Source organism: Perissodus microlepis, chromosome 23 (genome assembly GCF_051167445.1).
Source record: "Perissodus microlepis isolate ML-2025 ecotype Zambia chromosome 23, ASM5116744v1, whole genome shotgun sequence".
NCBI classification, from domain to species: Eukaryota; Metazoa; Chordata; class Actinopteri; order Cichliformes; family Cichlidae; genus Perissodus; species Perissodus microlepis.
Genome location: NC_140482.1, coordinates 19,493,157 through 19,514,314, shown reverse-complemented (window position 1 = coordinate 19,514,314; position 21,158 = coordinate 19,493,157). Strand labels below are relative to the sequence as shown.

Here is a 21,158-nt window from a genome sequence, read left to right as displayed (position 1 = left end):
CAAATTTTTTAACCGCTACACCACGGAGCCACTTGTTGTAAAAATAACCTGTTATGGGGAAATTCACATTTATGAAGTTACATACATTTATATAGTTCTTCGTGTGATATGTTATAATACAGCTGTCCAATATGTGGACCTTTGCTGTCTTTATCTTGGTCAGCCTTCTTGGACAGACAAACCGTAGCCTGGCCTCATAACAACAGGCCTCAGTTTCAGGGTCACAAATCTGCGCTATGTGTGGCTTTTTTTTTTTTCTTTTTTTTTTACCCATCTCCAACGGCTTCCTCTTCCTTTAAAAACACTATATAAATGTGATCAGTGGATATTTATTTTTGGAACTTTATTCAGCACTAGTGTAAGGAACCCTTCATATTCTATGACTGTAAAAATGTGCAGCCTGTTTGCTGAATTCTCAAGCCTTGGGTCTTCTCAGCTAACAATTCTAACTAAGTATGTGGACAAATTTGGCTTCTTTCACTTCCAGCAAGGTTTATCTACATCTGTACTTTAGTCAAAATTACATCAAAACTGGCAAATAAAAAAAAAATAAAAATTTCTGTTGTAAAAGTAGCTTATGTCAAAAATTTCTGTATTTGTAAAATCACAAGTAGGGCTCAAAGCGGTCTGCAGAGCATATTACTGGTTATTTTGTACCAAAATTATTCAGTTTATTTGGTAATAAAGAAGATAGGAATACATTTTAATCATTTACACCTATTAGTAACATGGATACAGGGTAATTTATATGTAATAGGCTTTATTATAGGGCTCAAGTGTGTTTTTGTTGTTGTTTTGTTTTTGGGTTTGTTTGGTTTTTTTACAAACAAAATAGGGTAAAATTTGCTCTTTTGAGAATAAAGATTAGCGACCCCAACTATATTTTTCAAAATTAAACGATCATGTCTGTGCTTCACTTTGGAGAGACTCTTATTTTTGAAAGAAGCAACCCCATGCGTCAATTCCGGCTGTCGAATAACATCAACCAGGAGCTGCGCCTGTGAGCTAACGCTTCATCTATTGTCAGTGTATTTTCCTGGGCACACACAGAGAAAAAGCATGTCAGATACGGTAAGAAATGCGCTCCGAAGGCTCTGTGTTGTTTTGTCACCAGCAGAAAACGGGAAAAGGCTGCTTGGTGTTTATTTATGCCCGCTGGCTCGTATCGACTTATCTAATATGCTAGCTCTTAGCTCGTGTAGCTTCGGGCCTGAATTCACAGCTTTTTTAGCAGCTAGCGGCTAGCTCTGGTTTCTTATTTAAAGTTCTGCTGTGGAGCAACGGTTGTTGGCAGTAATACGAAACAGAAACTGTTACAAAACAGAGTGACATGGTTTTCCAAAGCAGTGACACTCGGGTGTCGATCCGCGCTGGAATTAAATAAATATTTATATATACGAGTGTGTGTGTGTCGTGCTTGGAGGTGTTTTGTTTATTTACGGTTTGTTTGTTTGTTTATTTTTAGGAGACAAAACCATCCAGCCAAGACGGAGGGGATAAAAAAGACGGAGAGTACATCAAATTAAAAGTGATTGGTCAGGTGTGTATATGTTAGATGATGCTTTAATGATGCTTTCTTACATATTTTTAGTGTTATTTTGTTACATTTTCTTTTTGTACCAGTGTCATTGTAGCGTCAGCTCCAGGGAAGAGTTAGAGACTGTTAGAGTAAAGGCTGTCACTTTACACTGTCTTATCAGACATAACCAGTTTGTTTTGTTATCAAAAACATTGACCAAACATTTGCATATTTGCATTTGTAGGATTCTTGGGGTGTATATTTATACTTTAATAGTAAATAAAGTGTACATAAACTGAAACTACAGATCCACAACCATAAATCTACTCAGTGGCTCTTTTAACAAAAATATAATTTTTGGCTTTATCTTGATTGATGCTGCAATATCTCAAAGGTGGTGGTCCTTTAAGTTGGTTCCTTTACTACGAAGCAAGTTTGACACGCATGACTTTCTGTTTTATTCACTTACACTTAGAACCTGACTGATTTATCAGCAAATTGAGGTTATCGGCTATTATTGGCTATTTATTATCTTTTGGCATTGGCGTGTTTAACGAGTGACTCACATTAATATTAGTGTTTATTCTGAATAGTAAACTGCTTCCACCTAACGTTAGGTAGTTAATCTGTGGTTTTGACCATATCAGTAATTAATTATGTATATAGTCAAACAGTTTAACATTGAGCACATATAGATGAGCTTGTTTATATGAACTAGGGCTGCCACGATTAGTTGACTAGTCACGATTATGTCAACTATCAAAATCGTTGACGACTAATTTAATAGTCGACGCGTTGTTTGAAGCTTTGTAAGATCCCGAAAGACGCAAGAATAAGTAGTAGAATTTAAGAGTGTAATAAGGGACTGAAACAGAAGATGACAGCACAGCATGTACAAGGATGCCAGCTGCCGTTAAACCCCGAAGAAGAAGAAGCAGTGTCCGGTATCGTAGCTGTGTCCAAATTCAGGAACCGCATCCTCCTGAGGCTGCATTTGTAGGCCGATTACGTTACAGCGACACAAATTCGAAGACTCCGACATATGCGGCCGATAAATGCGCCCTGCTTTTCCTCAGATTTGAAGGATGGGTCACTTCGTGGCCCAGCCTATCCCAGAATTCATAGCGCGGCCCTGCTCAGTTTCTAAAAATGGCGGCAGCTAGTTAGTTTTAATATTACTCTTATTATTCTTTCTGGGTCACAAAATAAACGTTTGACATATTTTCAGGCGAGAATGTAAATGTGTAAACTTCAAATATCTGCTCAGTTTATCAAGACACCACATATTTTTAAAAGCGCTCCGACGTTTTCGGAGACGTCTGTTACCCAGTAGCTTGATAGCTAGCCGGGGTTCAAGGCTCACTAGAGCCCGTGAGAACACCGGACTCCCGGCAAATTGTTTTCAAACCCACCGCTGTCTTTCGCTACTCAGGTTAAACATGATATATAAGTCACTTAGATAACTTAAAAATGTTATTGTTTGGCTTTTTTAGTATTTTATTTGTTCCTGAGTGAATCGGTTTGGCTCAGATTAAAGTTATTGTTTTTACGCAGCTGAATAAGCGTCAAGCAGAAAACTGATTATCGGAAGTGTGAGATGCTCGAGAATATACTCCGGTGTCCTGTTATATTTTAGATAGCAAGGAGCAGACGGCTGAGTTTATTAAACTTCACCTAAACAATCTGCAAATTTCATGAAAATTTAATAAACTATCATCTTGTCTTTATTTTTAGTTAGCACAGACCTTAAACACTTAAAGCTGTAAGCTAATGATAGTTATATAAGAGCAGATGCATGCTGGTGCAATAAGCTGTACGTTTTACGTCCAGTGGATGCAGAATCTGATTAGTCGACTAATCGCAAAAATAATCGGTGACTAGTCGACTATCAAAATAATCGTTTGTGGCAGCCCTAATATGAACAAATATTTCCTGGGTCATTATTTTAATGCAGCATGGGTGACAGCAGGGTGATATTCACAGGTAGGTGGGCAGGCTTGAGCAGGTGAAGTACTGGAGCCTAGAACAGGAGGTTTGCCCAAGTTATTAAAATAGCCGTTGACCAACTGACTAATCAAAGAAAAATTGGTAGATTAGTCATCTACCAAAATAGTCCTTTAGTTGCAGCCCTACGATATACAACTGTATGTCACAAACGTCAGGGAAATCTGTTTATGTGTTGTGTTTCTGAAGGGGAAAACAGACTTTGAGTTGATAAAACCAGAGCTGTGATAAATAATTGACGCTATGCTTTTTCTTAGATAGTCAGCGCTTGCACGCAGAAAGTGCTTGAGATGAGAACAAAACAAAACGTGACTTTCCTGAAAAAGTTATATGGTAACACATGGCATTTGGTTGCTGAGGAAGTTGTGGGAGTGATGGTGCTGAAAAAGAAAACGGCAAGTTGAGAGATTTGAGACATTTAGCGTGTTTGTAGTGAACCGTTAGTGTGTAGTGTCGTCGTTTTTGTTTGTTTTGCTTTGTGTGGCATTAACAAAACAAAAAAGACCACTGAATGTCACAGATGCTGGCCACAAAGCCACCAAAGACGGTCTGCCATGCACCTTCAGATATGACCCCTCACAGTAACCCCTCCCCTGCTCCATATATGCATGAGGCAAACTTCTGAAATTGACCGTATATGTAGGACAGTCCAGTATGTCTGGAATGGTGAGTGTGCGCTGCTTTGTTTGGCTGCTGTATTGCTGTGCAGTATATTTTTAAGATCCTATTCAGTTTGGGATTGTTTTTACTATGAATATTTATATAGACAGATTTTTCCTCTATTCTTACATGTAAATATCCTTCTTTTTTTAAATGCTTTATACCTTACAGTCTCATGGTGAGTAAATGCCCCTAAATTTCATTCTGATGTGTGCAAACTGGTCTATGTTCTGAATGACAAGAAAGTAGCTATTCTGTTCTGTGAAGCCTTCATAAAAGGTTACAGCCGTGCAAACTGTGCGTCGCTTTAATTCTGAAATTTAAAGGAATTCAGTCGGAGACGCAGATAATCTGTAGATGTCTTTGTTAGGTCGTAATGCTGCTAAATCTGCTCTACACTGGTGGATTTGCCGTTAATGGCATGGATTAGAAAACTGAGCGGTTATATTGGGAGGTTGCTGCTCACCAAGTTCTGTTCAATCAGTCCAGATAATTTAACTTTGGCCTGGCAACAAAGCAGAGATTTCCTCCTTTATTATGTTACTGGAGACAGTCAGATGTGAACATACTGAGCAGTCTTGAGTATCAGAGCTCTAATGTGTAGCTAATAAGCTGACTTAAAGCACACTGGGTGGGAAAATGGATATATTTATTCATAAAGTAACTCATGAACTCACTAATTAAGGAAAAGATCTCAGTGATAAAGTCTCTGATTGGAGTGGACGGTGCTCAGTTGATCCATTTTGTGAGGAGGAAGCGTGAAATGACACAATGAACAGTCCCTTTTATGTTAACATGCGAGGAGGGTGAAGCAGAAAGCCTGAGTTAATGGAGAAAGATGATAAGTGCCTTGACACCCATTATCTCTGGAAGAGCTTTTAGGCTTTGTCAAGCCGGCTAACACAAAGAAAGCTTGGATATGTATCCTCGTAGTTTCACTTCATTGGATTCGCATCTCTGCTGTCAACCGTGATCTTTTCTGGGTGGAAAGAGCCGCACGTATAGGTGCGTTTAACTCACCCTGAGGAAGGTCATCCTCTTCTCTTTCACAGTGGATTTTAATAACCACACAGTTTCCTACAGCAGCTAATCATCTGCTTGTTTTAGCTCAGATTTTTTCCAGGCTCGATAAATCCCATGAATCCTCCTCACAAAAAAGTTTAGCCACTCAGTGAGCACATAATTTTCCACATTTGTATTTTTTGCTTTGAAATTAGTTTCAATTGGTTTCCATAGTGCGTTTTATTTTTTGCTGCTTAGTTTTGTCTGACAATGTTCAGTTATTTTAGGATTTTTTAAGTTTCACTACTAGCTCTAACAACTATAATGTAGGGATGATTGGCACTTAATGGATTACAACATAAACAACCACAGTGAGTCATCTTTCTTTCTCAGTCCTTTGACCCTAATGGCTAAAGACATTTCCTCTGTATTTTTACACTCTGTCTCTGTTTGTAAAAGTGTGTTTCAGCATATTGAAAACTTTGTGTTCAGGCTGCTGAGATCTGATCAGTCTATTTAAGGGCTAGGCTTGATGCTGTACACCATAATGACAGTAACTATGAAACCGAACATCTTAAATAATGATGGAATTATTCTTTTTCTATAGTTTTAGACTTCCTCCACCTTGCCTTTAATGTATTATGAGTATAATGTATTTGCCAAAATGAGACTAAATGCACAATAAGACAAAGTGGGTTTTTTTTCCAACAGTGTCTTTATTTATTTTCGAACATAACACCTGTACATAACCACTAAAACATAACAAAACAAGTAGCTAAACTTACATACACAACTTACATATACTGCAATGGTACATATAACACTATGAAAGGAAAAAAAAAAGGGGGGGGGATAACTGTGTGGGACTCCCACCATACATTACTCACACTCGCAGGTATATGTTACACGTAAATTACAAAGTAGTCGTTCAATGCCAAGCAGTAAACATATTCCCAAATGGACTGCAGAGGGCCACTTATGAGTCATCCCCAAAAGCTTCCACCAAACGGGCAAGTCTTTATTTGCAAGAAAGTTTTTTGAAGATGCTATCAAAGCTTCGTTGTTTACCCCTGATTGCGTAGGTGATCTTTTCTAAGGGAAGAGTTGATGTTAATTCTGAAATCCATTTACCCATCCTTGGTCTATCCACCTCTTTCCAAGCAATTGCAGGCATTCTCTTGGCCATCAGCAGCCTTATGTCTAAAAATAGCTGATGCTTCCTTGTTATGTTACAATTAGCTGGGTAAATACCCAGCAGAAAAAGTTTTGGTTCTAAATGTATTTTTATTTCTAATATTTCTTCAGTGCATTGTTTTACTTCTTCACAGAATTCTTCTAATTTCAGGACACTGCCACAAACATGGGAAAATCGTTCACTTTTCCTTGTCACATTTTATGTAAACATCTGGGATGGTACTAGGGCTGCACGATTTTGCATAAAATGAGAATCACGATTTTTTGGCTTAGAATTGAGATCACGATTCTCTCACGATTTTCTTTTCCAATATAAATATTTATTGCACTTATTAACTGCACATCAACTTCGTAACAGTTGAAACTGAACATAAAAACAATAAATAAACATAAAAACAACAAATGTCTTACGTTTTGTCGTTGCCGCAAAATGTTGTACTGCTTGAAATTCCGTCTCCACCGTTGCTCGACACTGCGTGTATAGAGCAGGTAGTGCAACAATAGAAAAATAGTTGCGGGACAGCACTGTGTAGCGTTTGTCTAGGGTGTTGATCATTTTCCTAAATCCCTCGTTTTGCACAGTGTTGATGGGAGCCATATCTTTGGTCAGGTGATAAGTAATAGCCTCCGTAATTTCTTTGTGCCTGCGGGAGTTCAACGTGTATAGGGAAGCGCTGTATAAGGTTCCCGTTATTGATGTTTGGGTGGCTGACCGGGACGGATTTTCTCCTGTCACTTTCTCGTCATCCCTGACGTGCTCTCCGTTGTTTTTTCCCTGCTAATTTTAGCAGCCAGCTTCTGTATCACGTGGAATAAGGCTCCGCCCTTGTCATTTGTTGAGCAGGAAGAGTGAGCGCTTGTTTTCATGCAGATTACGTCCCGGATCAAAATGCGGTACAATCGTCGTCTTTTTTTTTTTTTTTTTTAAATCTTTGTCATTTGGAAATGAGATCGCACATAAGTATGAATCGAGATCGCGATTTTCTAACGATTAATCGTGCAGCCCTAGATGGTACTGTAGAAAGCGTAAAGTATGCTTTAACCAGTTGTACTGCAAGAAATTTAAATGAGTGTTCACTGTTTGTGATTGTGCCTTGGCACAAGTCCTCTCACACTCTTCAATGGAGATGTTCTCCTGTAAGTCCTCTCTCCAGGACTCAAGCTTCTTTACTGACGTTTCTGGCGAGGCATCCACCAGTTCATTATACACTTTAGAAGTCAAGCCCCTTCACCATCATTTCTTCGAGTGTTGATACGCCTGGAATGGACAAGGACTGGTTTGCTGTGTTCTAATAAAATCTCTCAGTTGTGAATATCTAAAGAACTGGCTGCGGGCTAAGTCATGCTCGGCAACAATTTCATCAAAGGACACAATAGACAAAGTTAAAGATAAATATTACTGCCACTGTCATGACCCAGGTCCTACGCCACACCAAAAATGGAAAGGACAATAGTGGGTGATTAATATGCGTGTTTAATGAAACCAGTTTCCAGACAAACGAGAATACAAGCTGATGCTTGTAAGAATAGTATGACTGCAAGGGGCTTAGAAGCTAGAAGCTAACTACACGAGTGGTTCAGGGAAACTCGGATAGTTTTTATTCCTATCTCTCCACAGACTCTGTTAGGCAGCGTTGGCGCATCACCTTTCAAGTGAGTGAGTGCTGTACATTTCTATGTGGTGTTGTGATATTTTTAGTCATAAAAATGTTTCCTGCCACGAATAGTTCAAATATGCCTGCCCTACTGCTGCCCAATAGATGGAAAAATGTATGTAAGTCTGTGTTTTTAAACTTTGACTTGACAATCAAGGCGTCAACTTGTGATTTCTGATGTTTCAGTATTCTAAATAGGTTGGGTGTCTCTGCACAAAATTAAAATAAGTCAAATATGTTACGAACCAGATTCTTCTTCAGATTGAATTTGTTCCTTCCTGTTAAAAGGGAGTTTTTCCTTCCCACTGTCGCCAAGTGCTTGTTGATTGTTGAGGTTTTTCTCTGTATTACTGTAGGGTCTTTACTTACAATATAAAATGCCTTGAGACGACTGTTGTTGTGATTTGGTGCTACATAAATATGAATTGTAACAGAAACATCTGCTTTTAGGATTATTTGGGTAATTTTGGAATATCTGTCATAGATAAAAGACACGACATCTTTCCAAACTGTTGCAACGTGACTCTCTGAGCTTCTGTACTGATATAATGAGGTTATCAGTGGTAAAAACTAACATGACTGCATAATTGTGGCTTCAACCCGGAAACAGCACAACATCAAGAGGTGTGTGCCTGGCCCAAAGGAGCCAGGGGAGGTGTTCCAGTCATGTCCTACCAGGAGGCCCATGGACAAACCCAGGAGTCGCTGAAACGATTATATCTCTCGACTGACCTGGTAACACCTCAGTGTTCCCTCTGATAAACTGGAGAAGGTGGCTGGGGAGAGGGAGGGCTGGGTTTCTCTGTTCAGGCTGCTGACCCCGCGGAGATGTGGAATATTTTAAACTGTTTCAGACTCTCAAAACATTTTGATTTCTGAAATAACTGAAAAAAAGAGAGGAAAAATTTAACACCGTATTAATTAGAAGTGGGAAATATTAATAAAGTCTCTTATCTTTGACACACCAGTGAACCAAGTCCTCTAAAACCTTTGCGACATTGTAGCAGAATTCATGCTAGGAAACGCTTTTACAATGAAAAGCACAAAGAAGTGTATGACACGGAGTCAAGTTATTAAGTGTTACAGTCCGCCTGCGCTGTGGAATCTGACTTGACACAATATAAAGTGAAGGTTATTGTCAGGCAAGCGGCGGTTCATAAACACAATAAAGTTCCTGGTATTGTGTTTCTTATCACTGCCTTGCTTGCCTCCACAGGACAGCAGTGAAATCCACTTTAAGGTGAAAATGACAACACATCTAAAGAAGCTGAAGGAGTCATACAGCCAGAGACAGGTAAATCAGTCACTCCCAGTTACTCAGTGACACAAGTTTGACTCCAGGCCACACACAGACAAACAAACAAAAAAAAAACCCAACCTCTGTATGTTTGTGTTTTCCCTCCAGGGCGTCCCAGCGAGCACGCTAAGGTTTCTGTTTGAAGGACAGAGAATCGCAGACAACCAGACTCCCAAAGAGGTAACCTTTCATCTTTAGGCTTTACTGTCCTCTTAAGCTCTTCCCCTCATTTATCCAGAGTCCCTCCTTTCTTTTTCTTTCTTTCTTTTTTTTTTTTTTACTAGTCAGTCTTGAGTGGCCATAAGAGAAACTGCAGTTTTTATCAATATGTGTTGCACTGATTATCTCGTCCTTATTTCCTTTTTGTCATTTCATGCTTTTGTTTCGTATTGGGTCAAGAAGGGCATCCAACATAAAGTTCTGCCAAATCAAACAAGCGGGGGTACCCGGTGTGATGACACCTTCTGGAAAGGGAGTAGTAACTATTTATAAAGTGCTGTTAATCTCAAACGACCAAGATATTTCAGCAAATAAAATACAGTTTGTGACCACATCATCTCCATTGAAGTTTGTGACCGGAAAGATTTTCTAAGAGGTTCTTATGTAATGAGCAACAGTTTTTCAGAGTCCCTCCTTTCTGTTAAATTACTGAAGTTTCCATAAACCTGTCCTGGCTCTGGATTCCTGATGTGTGTTTTAATACCCTGTTATTCACTGTTCAAAAAAGAAGCATCATCACAGTGTAACATAGTCAGTAAAATCAAAATGACAACAGGTACACTGGGGAGCAAACAACAAGACAGTTTAGCACATGATGGACAAAGACCATTGCTCTCTCCTTATTCCTCCTGAATGATTTTTCTGTAGTTTAGATTTTTCACTGGCCTCATCACTGCTGGTAGCATGAGATGGTGGCAGGCCTCAGGTTGCACAGGTAGTCCAGCTTCTCCAGGATGGGACATCGCAAGATGATTTTTTTCACCAGGGAGTTGCTTCCCAAACTATCACTGATCCACTGCCAAACAGTGGCAGGATAACAGTGCCGCAGACAACATAACACTCTCCACAGCTTCTCCAGACACATGCAAATCTGTAACCCATGTTCACTGTGAATCTGCTCTTGTCTGTGAAGACAACGGGGCACCAGTAGGAGGACCTGCCAGTTCTGGTGTTTTCTGGCAAGTGCTGCTTGCCGCTGTGAGTGCATGGCCCTCATATCATCCTCATGAAGTCTGTTTCTGATTGTTGGTCAGAAACATGCTCACTAACAGCTCGCTGGAGGTTGTCTTGCTGCTGGACCTTTGCTTGTGTGACAGCCCATCCCCTGATTATCTCCTCCACTCTTGAAAATGTGCTGTAAGACACAACAAACTGTTTTGTCTTGTCCTGGAAGAGCTGGACTACCTGATCATTCGGAATGGTCTGCAGGTCTCCAGCACTGCTACCAGCAGTGACAAGGACACTAACACAAAGCTAAACTAGAGAGAAATCAGTCTGCTAAACAGTTAAATTAAATTAAAGCGGCTGAAATGGATTCAGGGTGGTTTCTGCTTCCTAACTGGACACACTGATATCCCTGAAGTTTAACTGACTTTGTGTTACACTGTGGAAATTGTTTAAATTTGCAACCCTGTGAACGCTCCAGTTTTTTCCAGGTTCCTCTCATATCTTAAATCCATCTCATTATTTCCTATTTTTGTTTTTATTTGTTTTTTCCCTTGGAAACTTGTGTAAAACTTGTTTGCATGGCCCTTAAACTTTATTATGAATACTTTAAGCACATGTATGATTTTTTTTTTTTTTTATGTTAGTCAAACATTCTGATGTATTAATGCAGCTATGCATTTATCCACTGCACTAACAGATTACATCAAGTAGAATAACATCAGGCATTAGCTCTAAGAACCATGTTTGTAGGGTTGATGGACGTGTTGACAGATGAGGTCAGTTTGTTTGCAAATGACACTGTGACCTGTAGTGAGAGTAGGGAGCAGGTGGAAGAGAGCCCAGACAGGTGGAGGTGTGCTCTGGAGAGATGAGGGATTAAAATCAGTACAAGCAAGATAGAATACGTGTGTGTGAATTAGAGAAAGGGCCAAGTGGAAAAGTGAAGGTAGATGAGTTTAAATACCTGGGGTCTATCATCTAAATCAAAGGAGTGGGTGGGGCGAGTCTCAGGGAGAGGGTTCATGGACGTAGTGACGAAGGGGTTGGGGTTGGATGTGAGGCAGGATTTGGTGAGCTGCAAATAACAGGAAGTGAATTACTGTTGTACTAAAACGTGTCTCTGTGCTGTGTGTTAATGCCAGCTGGGAATGGAGGACGAGGACGTCATCGAGGTGTATCAAGAACAGACTGGCGGACTTTGGAACAATTAAACCTCCAACATTTCTAAATCCTTTTATTTCTTCCTCCTCTTTTACTTATTTTGTATTTTATTTTGTATGTATGTACGTATTTTTGTTCAGTTTCAAACCATCTGGATCAAAACGGACTCAATTAGGGCTTCCGTGTGTGTGGGCAGGCAGGCGAACAGGCCGAGGACATGGACCACCGGTTCTCTGAAGTGCAGGGATGAATTCAGCCCACATTTACCAAGAAAAACGTTCTTTTTCCTGCCTGTTTTTAATCATCCATGTAGTTATTTCAGAAGAAATAAATGATCCTATAATAAGCAGCTGCAGTAAAAGGATTAGTTCACCCAGAATAAAAAGGTTTGCTCTGTTTCAGTTCACCCCTTGAGTTTCAGGTGTCCTTGTTAATCTCTATTTTGAGGACCCGCTGTTTTTTTTGTTCTGGGCCGATGACGTTATGGGATTTGATAGTTTGAAAGTTTGAGTTGATCTTCTTCTTTTGAATGTGCCCCACCTCTTTACCAAGATATAAAATATAACTCCTCCTGACAATAAAAGGTTGGAGCAAGCTGTCAAGTTTAGCAGGTCGGTTTGTTTCTGATCGTGCTGAAAAATGCCCGATTTGAGGTCTTCTGCTATTTGCCTTCTATAATCCAGTAAACATGGATCTTTGGAGTAAAAAATTTGCCTATATCCTTTATATTTGTACACTACACAGTACATACACAAGCAGTTTATTTGGGTTATATTGGAAAGGAAACTAAATATTGGGGTTGTAGCCACCATGGGATCACCTGTTTTTTGAAGTTTCAACATTTCATCTGCTGTTATGTTTTTCTTTTTGAGCCAGAAGTGGCCGTATTTGGTCAATGGGGTGGAGTACCATATCCTCAGTTTGGTTAGGAAGCTGAAACAGATATGCTGTATTAACACCTGGCATTAACATGCGACCCACATCTGGTTGCTGTCACTCACAACAGCTCAAGTTATGATTGAATTATAATCATGATCATTTAATACAGTATCTCATCTATTTGTTTAACTTTTAAGACAAATCTTATCTATTTTTTTGTTAAAACAGTCAAATTCAAAAAATGCAGAATTTGGTTTTCATCACCAGGGGGCAGTGTTTTATTTCTTTTTAGTCCTATCACCATTTCCTCAGAGGCTTTCTCTGTTTGTTAAGAAAAATGTTTTCTTAATAATTTGTCTGACTAAACAAAGGCCACACTGACTCACTGCACCCATATTGTGGTAGAAACTGGTATAACGTCAAAGTACAGCTCAGCCCTAGTTCAGCCTGAGTTGACATCTCATAAACACAACACGCAGGACTTGTTTCTTTACATTCTGAGGGAGCTTTTGGGTAATTTTAAACACAATAATTTAAATTAACCACCTTTAAAGGGAAATTATGAGGCTTATGAAGCAGGCCACATGTTTTGGGGATCTTTCACTGTATGGAAAACAGACATGATGTTCAGCATCTGTTGGATGATTCTGTACGTGTGAAGCACCTGAGAAACCCACAAAAACCCTATTTTGGAGAAACAGGTGGTTGCTTAAAAAGAATTTCTTTTACATTCTTTTGATCCTGGTCGTCATGTTTATTAGAAGCCATAATTCTGGATTAATTTGACAGCTGTACAGACCTCCCGTTTGTGGCTCTATACTTTCGTAGCACCCCTTGTATTAAAATGATTTATTTTTTATGTCCAGTATATGCAAATTAATGAGGCTGGGTCAGCCATCTTTTCGTCAGGCTTGCTTGAGCTGCGGTAGAGCCATTAAATATTTGTCCTTTTCGATTGTAGCTGAGATTAAAAGTGAGCTCACCTGTCGATGCCCGGTGTAAGCGTGGTGATAGTCAGGGATTTCTGGATGAACTCTTCCTTTTAAGCTTTCATTTTCATGTTTGGGGAGAAAAGAAACAGGTTAGACGTTTCATTCCACATGTTTTGTGTGACATTCAGGGCTCATAAACAGCTGGATTAGTGGACAGTCCATCATAAGAAGTGGACAACATAAGAGTTTATGTTGATCATCCTCCGTGTGCCATGTTTCTTAAACTGCACCATATTGTAAGATGATAATAACCAACCTGAAATGAAACTACTTCAGATTTGAACCCATTTTTAAAGGACTTGCTCTTTACGTGTATATGTTGTATTCAGTATTAGTGTGTGTGAATGATATGCCATGTATATCTCCAGTGTCTTTATTTTAATACGTTTGAGGGTTTCATTCTGTAATTATGTATGAAAATATAAACCTGTTATAGACACGTTTCAATCGCTGACAGTCACAGAGATTTTTGAAGTCCTCTGGCAGTTTTGTGCAAAGAAAGGTCTTCTGCTGTGGTGTCGGCGCGTGTTTTTAAAGCTTTGCTTTCCTGGTTTTGGAGTGAAACTCTTAATCTGTGTACTGTATGAAGTTCCTCCAGAAGGTAAACGCAGCCCCAGAGCTCTGGCTCACATTTAAATCAGGTTAAAGCAGCACCTCAGAGTTCATAGTAGGAAAAACAACGTTAAATAAAGTAATGATCAGTGGCTGTCATTTCCCAGAGGTGTGTGCATAAAAAAAAAAAAAATAGGTAGATAAGATTTTCTCAACCTGGCCGGCTGTTTGAAATTTGTCCTTTTTGTGCATTGGTGATATATCTGCTCCACCCAAACTCCACCCAGACGTACAGGGCTGTTATTTGAGCCATAACGCCGATCTCGGTGAGGTGAAGGGACTGTCCGCCACTCGAGGAACATTGATACAGATGGTTTGAAATTCTGGAGATGAGCTTTTGGCTTTTTTTGAATAAAATATTTAAAAACAAAACTTTGGTGTGTTGCATGTTTTTGTGTGTGTGTGTGCGTGCGTGCCTGCTTTATGCACTTGTTGTAGTCCAATAATTTAAAGTGGTCCTGTTATGCTTTTCGTATAATATTTGTCCTGTTCCAGATGTTCATACTGAGCAGTGGATCACTGAACTCACTACATCCTTTAAGAGCCAGACACAAATTGAGCGAGCCCATTAGGAAACCCATTATGTCACAAATAGGCTGTGTGACTGGGTGCTTGATTTTATGGCAACAGTTCTTAATACCGAATAGGTGAATCTCAATACTTTTGTCCAGAAAGTATAGCTGCACAAACTGATGAAAACAAATGTGTTTAATATCAAATTAAATGTAAAACTTACCACAATTAATAAGTCATTTTGCATTTTTCTTATTTTTATATTTCATTGTAATAATGAGGTTAAAATTTAATATTTTTATTTATACGCTTGAATTTTATTTTTATACTTTTACATTTTATAATTAAAAGATATAGTTTTTAGTTTAGAATTTTCGGTTGTATGAATACCTTTTTTAAAATAATTGTGAGTTTTGTAAACTTGGATATTTTTTTTTTTAATTTTCTTTTATATTTATAATTTACACTTTTAAAATAGTTTGCATTTTGCATCATGCTTACATGATATTTGTATTTATTGTAATTTAGCATTTTGTTTTTAGACTTTTTAATTTTAGGAATTTTTAAATTTTATTTTCTGCTTTAAATTTTTATAATTGCCATTTTCTTTATATCTAGTAAAAATATTTAAAATAGTATGCCATATTTTTTTTTTAATATTTTTGCATTTCATTTTTTTTTATAGTTTTCTATTTTAGTTTTTTACTTATTTATTATTTATAAAAAAATATTGCATTTTATCATGTACTTTATCATTTCCCAATTTTTTAAAAACATTTTATATTGTTTATTGTTGTAATTTACCATGTACTGTACCAATGTTCTTTGTTTTAAGAATAAAATTAGGAACAAAAGCTTACATGACTAAAGCATGAAGGGAAGTAGAAAAGGTCAGATACTGACTGAGCAGAAGGAAACCAGTAAAAATCATTTGTATTTACAGTCAAGAATAAAATATTAAGAGGGTTAAATAGCAAACTGTTTTAGACCTTTGAAGAGCAGTGGTGGGAATTTTCCCGTCTGAGACAAAACAACCACATTCATCGACAGCACAGCTTACAGATGGGACACTTAGTGCCTTTCTTGTGACTCATGTTTGTGTTTAATTTATTGATGAGCTGTTTTCAGAAATCTGCAGATTAAAGGTATCGCTGTACACACAGACCCCCGTCACAGTATTCTCACTTTCACATTTACTTCAGTCGAGGTGCAATAACACATTGAAAATGTGACGTAATCTGAAAAGGAAGTGTAATAAAATAATTTCAGCACACAATAATTTATTCAGCACACTGTGTAACATTTACATTCAGCTATTTAGCAGATGAGCGTTATTAACGCATCAATGCAGTTTTTAAAGTAGCTTAACAGCTTTTGTCTATAAGGGGGATTTTTTGGCTCCAATTTTAAACCATAAGTTAAAGAGTTGTCTGTTTTGTAAGAAACATGTTATCTTCATTTTCCTGCTTCTCAGGCATATGAAGGTGAGGGCGTTATGGGTGTTTGCTGTCAGCAGATGAGTCATCCTCCTTGAGATTATGAAACTAGATGAGTCACTGTAAACATTTGAGGAGTTGAAAGGAAGAAACGAGTGTAAAGTCTGTGCAAAAACCTTTTTTTTGGTCCATTTTATCACACACAAACTCCTCACAAGTGTTCCTGAAACTCAAATGTGGGGTTATCTTCCCCCCGGGTGTCATTTTCCTGGTGCACCTGCTCTCTCAAAGGCCTCTCTGGTAATCGATATGTGCAGAAAATAATCCCAGAGACAATCATCAGGACCGATCCCACCATCCCGACACCAATGCCGCCTCCCACGTGCTGAGATTCAGGTGCTGGGGGCAGTTTAAACTCGGGCGGGAACTCGATGGTCTGATTGGTCACCACAGCGCTCAGATTCCAGAGGAGAGGCACAAGCGATATCGCAGCAGCGAGGAGGCACAGCACCCCCGTGAGGATGAAGCCGCGGCGGACCGTAGAGTCCTTACCTATCCCAAAGTAGACGATCCTCATGGAGTAAACACCACTAGCGTTCCCACAAACCCCCACCAGCAGAGACAGGAGCATGAGGACCTGACCTGCAGCAATCTCAGGTGGCGTGAAGGAATTGGTGAGGATGATGTACCTGCAGTACATAACCTTGAAGCCCTCGCTCACCACGGTGTGGCTGGCGAAGCAGACCCTCCAGAGTCCGACCCATGCCACACCGGAGGTGATCACCGCCCTGTCCGATACCTGCCACACCCTCCACTGGATCAGTCCAAGAGCCACGCCGGTGAGCATCCATCCCAAACAGGCCAGCCCGAGAGCACCAAACTGGGCGTGGCCTGTGTGAGCCAGGTAGGTCATAGCAGTGGATTTCCTGATCCTACTGAAGGTGTCAACAGGAGACCGAACACAGGTGGAAGGTGGGCGATGTCACCTCTGTCATGTTTTACTCTTCTGTGCTCCAGCACAGTCTTGCTGTTGTTCTGTTCTCGTCTCACAAGTCGTCAGTTTTTTTCCTACTTTGTCTCCTGGGTTACCTCCTAAACAAGCACCTGCAGCTCCTTCTGAGAGGAAAGAAACACAGACACAGCTGTTAGTGAGCAGCAACAAAGCAAAGACTACAGGGCACCATTTCAATTGGACTGTCTTCCTCTTCACCATCTCAGTGCAGACATACTTCCTATAAATACCATATGTACTTCCTTTTTAAGTAGCCTGTAGGTATTTTTATTTAGTATCTCTATGTGAAAATTCTTCAAAGTTATCTTAATATATTAGACTGTTAGTTTTGTATCCTTCACTTTTATTTTAAGAAAGATTTCCTGAAGTGTTAAATTGCCTGGACATATGTTGTTAGAAAAATGGGAAATGGACACAGAGATTTACCGAAACATGCCCATGAATGCTTGTAAATACAGTATATAAGTTAAAAACAGAGTTTGTACAATTCTAACAAGCTTAAAAGTCATTATTTGGTGTGACCACCTTTATTCTTCAGGACAGTCTGAACTCTCTTAGGCAGCTTTCTTGTCATGTCTTTAAGTCGTCTTCAGGAATAGTTCTCCAGGTTCTTGAAGGACATTCAAAGCTCTTCTTTGGATGTTTCTGCCTTTTGTTCTGTTCTCTGTGATCCCACACTGCTTCAATAATGTTGAGGTCCGGACTCAGGGAAGGCCGATCCATGACTGATAGTGTTCCACTGTGTTTTTTGTCTATCCAGGTATGATTTTACTGCATTAGCAGTGTGTTTGCGATCATTGTCGCGTCATTAACAAGATCTCCAACACCACTGAAATGCAGCTCAAACCATGAAAGAGCCTCCACCATGTTTTGTAGATGCCATTGTAATTTTAATTTGGCATAGCTCAGCCTTTTCTGTCTCTCTTCTCTTTCTAAGAATGGCTTCTTAACAGCCATCGATCCACTAGGACTGTTTTTCCTGTTTCTAAAGACGTCACTTTCAGATACTGTTCATCTGCTGTAGATACATAAAATCATAGCTGTTCTTTTGGTAACTTTAGTTAATTTATAAACTACAGACACCGATAAGTACCTTTGAATTTCACTGGGCCCCATTTAGGCCCACTGTTAACGTATGCAAATATGCAGTCTTATGAGCATACATGGTGAGAAACAGCTTTACAGTGTCCAGGTGCTGTTTTATGATTATTCACAGAGTTGTTTGACTTCCATAAATGAATTTGACAATGAAGCTAAACACACAGTCAAATGTACATAATGACCTATGTCATCTCTGTCTGGTTTCTGACACCAACTAAACTGCTATAATTTCTTTGTTTAGCTTCCACTTTTTAAAGGAATTAACTGTGTTTCTGTTTCTCCTCTAACAACTAAAAGAGTTTTAGATAATGCTTAAAGGCTTTAAATACAACACCACAGACATTATGTGTATCTCGCTTTTTGTAATATTAAACTAAAACTAAAGGAACTTTCTACATGATGAAAAAGAAAGAAAACACACACCATTTTCTCTCAGTATTGATGAAATGAACATTCAGCCCTGCAAATTACCCTCACTCATGTTACCGACACTTGTTCCTCATATCTATTATACACAGCATGTGATGAAAGCAAGTTTTGAAGACATCAGGTCATTGAAATCCATTAAAAAACTGCAGCGTTTAAAGAGAAACTCTTGGTTTTGTTACATACCTGAGCGGTGCTTTCGTGGAACACCTCCCAAGTCGCCTTCAGAGAAAGAAAACCAGACTAAAACTGCCAAACAGGAAGGCTTTTTTCATTCACAGGTACCCTGCAGCACTTCCTCATCGTGCACCGGTAACCTGGATACAGCTTCTGGTCATGATTGCGAAGCTGTAAATGATTGACAGAATAAAAGTTTAGATGTAGCCGCTGTTACTGGTCAAGTCGTTTTAGTCTTTATGCCCTTTCAGATCACTTCACAGCTCTTTGTTGGGGCTTTTTTGTTATTTTTGAAATGTCCTGTCTTATTTAGGATGACTTGCAGATTTATACATACTGGGAAATTCATAAAGGTTTGTGCTGAAGTGTTTCAGTTCAGCTGTTTAAATGAGAACAATTCAGAGTAAAAATGTTTGCTAAATGAGTCTTTTAGAAGTGTAAATATGCAGCAAAGGTCTTGAGTCACAACAGTGAGTGTCTACAGCCATCTGTAAAACAAGGTGGAGGCTCTGTCATGGTTTGAGCTGCATTTCAGTCAGTGGTGTTGGAGATCTTTTCCAAAACGGATGAATTATGAACTCAGAAAAGTCCCATTAGAATTTGACCCACCATGAAAAACCATCTGGACAGAATCTGATTGGTCACAGCTTCATTTTCCAGCATGACAATGACGCTGTGTCACAGTTCTTGTCATTTGCCTAGTGTTTTTAAATTATGGACTTTAATATTTTCTGTTGATTCCAAGTTTATGTTGTTATTTGCTTTATGTTTTGGGGTTATTTTTTTGTTTTTGTTTTTTTTTTTGCCTCCTGCTTATAGTTGTGATTACATTTTCATGTAGTTCCATCCTCTTGTGTCACTTTCTTTGTATTAAGTTCATTTGTATCTGCATTTCCCCGTTTTACTCTCTCTTCTCACTTCCTGCTTTGTAAGATAAGATAAGATAAGATACCTTTATTAGTCCCACGAGTGGGAAATTTCTTTATTTTGATAGTTACTTCATGTTAGCTTCAGTTTGAACTTATTCTTTGTCAGCACGTTTGGTTTTCCTCCCCATGATATTCTTAGCTATTTTTGTATCTGGTTCCCACTCTTGTGTTTTTTCTTGACTCCTTGGATTTTGCCACTTTTTCATACATGTTTTTCTTTTGGACTGTTTCCTGGGTTGTTTTTCATTTGACCTACCAGTAATTTCAGTCTGCATTTAGGTGTCCTCTACTCACACACATCAAGACACTTGGATTGGCCTCCCCAGAGCCCGGACCTCAACATTATTGGAGCAGTGTGGGATCATATTGACAGAGAACAGAACAAAAAGCAGAAACATCCAAAGAAGAGCTTAGAAGCTCAGACTTTGCTGAAAAATAAAGGTCAGCATACCAAATATTGACTTTCAAGCTCAGTAGAATTGTACAAACTTTTTTTTTTGACCCATATACTGTATTTACATGTATGTTTGCACATTTCAATAAATCCTGCACTTATTTCCCATTTTCCTTGCAACATATAAAGAAATGAGGGATGGTTCAAGAATTTTGCGCATTACTGTATCTCCTAAGCATAGCACCACACTGATCAGTACCACTACTTGAACATTATTATTCTCTTCTCTTCCCTTTAAATACATTTTAATGACATGGAAACGTGATGAAGACGATGATTTCTTCTGTTTAATGGAGGGGAGGTTTAATCCAGAGCCTTTCTCTTTCTTTTCTCTTTCCCAATAAGAAGAAAGAGATCAGAGCAACAGCAGGGAGGACTTACAGTAAAATCGAATCTCTGGGCTTGACTATAGCAGTGACTCATTCATAGCAACATTACTGACCTTGAACCATCCCCTGGCTGTGCTGTCTTACACTCAGGCTGACTTCCCATGATGCACTGAGATATTTTCCTCCACTCCTTTACTGCAGGTCGTTAACTTTAGCCGACTCTCTCCTGAGTGCTTTGTCCTGAGTTTTTTGTTGGTGATCTCTCAGATGGCCGTCCCTCCCTGTGACTGCTTCTGTTCTGTTAAAAAGGAGTTCTTACTCCCTGCTGTCACCAAGTGCTGCTGATTATTGAGGTTTCTTTCTCATATGTACCTTACAATATGAAGCTTGTGCAATGTGCTATAAATAAAAGTGAACTAAGGTGAAGGGGGTCTGGGAAGGAGAAAAAAGCTCTGATCCCTTAGAGACGATAAAAGACAGGAGTGGCTGTGAAACGTCACGGTGCAAAGCTATAAAAATGGATAATATATAATATTTGAAACACTGAGTAAACAACAGATAAAGACACCTTCTTTTTTTTGGCTGGTTATGGTTTCTGAATGACAAACTTCTCTTCACCTCTGCTTTACCTCAGCCCAA

At 39.0% G+C, this 21,158-nt stretch overlaps 2 protein-coding genes across 2 annotated transcripts; one reads left to right on the top strand and one right to left on the bottom strand.

Annotated features, from left to right (window-relative positions):
- The first annotated feature begins 954 nt into the window (after positions 1–954).
- sumo1 (small ubiquitin like modifier 1) lies at positions 955–14,514 on the top strand. Its single transcript, XM_084921615.1, has 5 exons — positions 955–1,071; positions 1,466–1,540; positions 9,251–9,328; positions 9,440–9,511; positions 11,641–14,514. The coding sequence occupies exons 1-5, from the start codon at positions 1,060–1,062 to the stop codon at positions 11,707–11,709; spliced, it is 306 nt and encodes a 101-aa protein (XP_084777741.1). The 5' UTR covers positions 955–1,059; the 3' UTR covers positions 11,710–14,514.
- A 949-nt stretch (positions 14,515–15,463) lies between these two features.
- LOC146361222 (claudin-34-like) lies at positions 15,464–21,135 on the bottom strand. Its single transcript, XM_084921309.1, has one exon. The coding sequence runs from the start codon at positions 17,002–17,004 to the stop codon at positions 16,303–16,305; it is 702 nt and encodes a 233-aa protein (XP_084777435.1). The 5' UTR covers positions 17,005–21,135; the 3' UTR covers positions 15,464–16,302.
- Between the last annotated feature and the right edge of the window lie 23 nt (positions 21,136–21,158).

Bases quoted from the DNA above. Each gene is read 5' to 3' on its own strand.
- sumo1 (XM_084921615.1), top strand. The intron at 1,541-9,250 runs GTGTGTATATGT...TTGCCTCCACAG, and splicing joins AATTAAAAGTGATTGGTCAG to GACAGCAGTGAAATCCACTT. The intron at 9,329-9,439 runs GTAAATCAGTCA...TTTTCCCTCCAG, and splicing joins AGTCATACAGCCAGAGACAG to GGCGTCCCAGCGAGCACGCT.
- LOC146361222 (XM_084921309.1), bottom strand. From the start codon at position 17,004: ATGACCTACCTGGCTCACACAGGCCACGCCCAGTTTGGTGCTCTCGGG.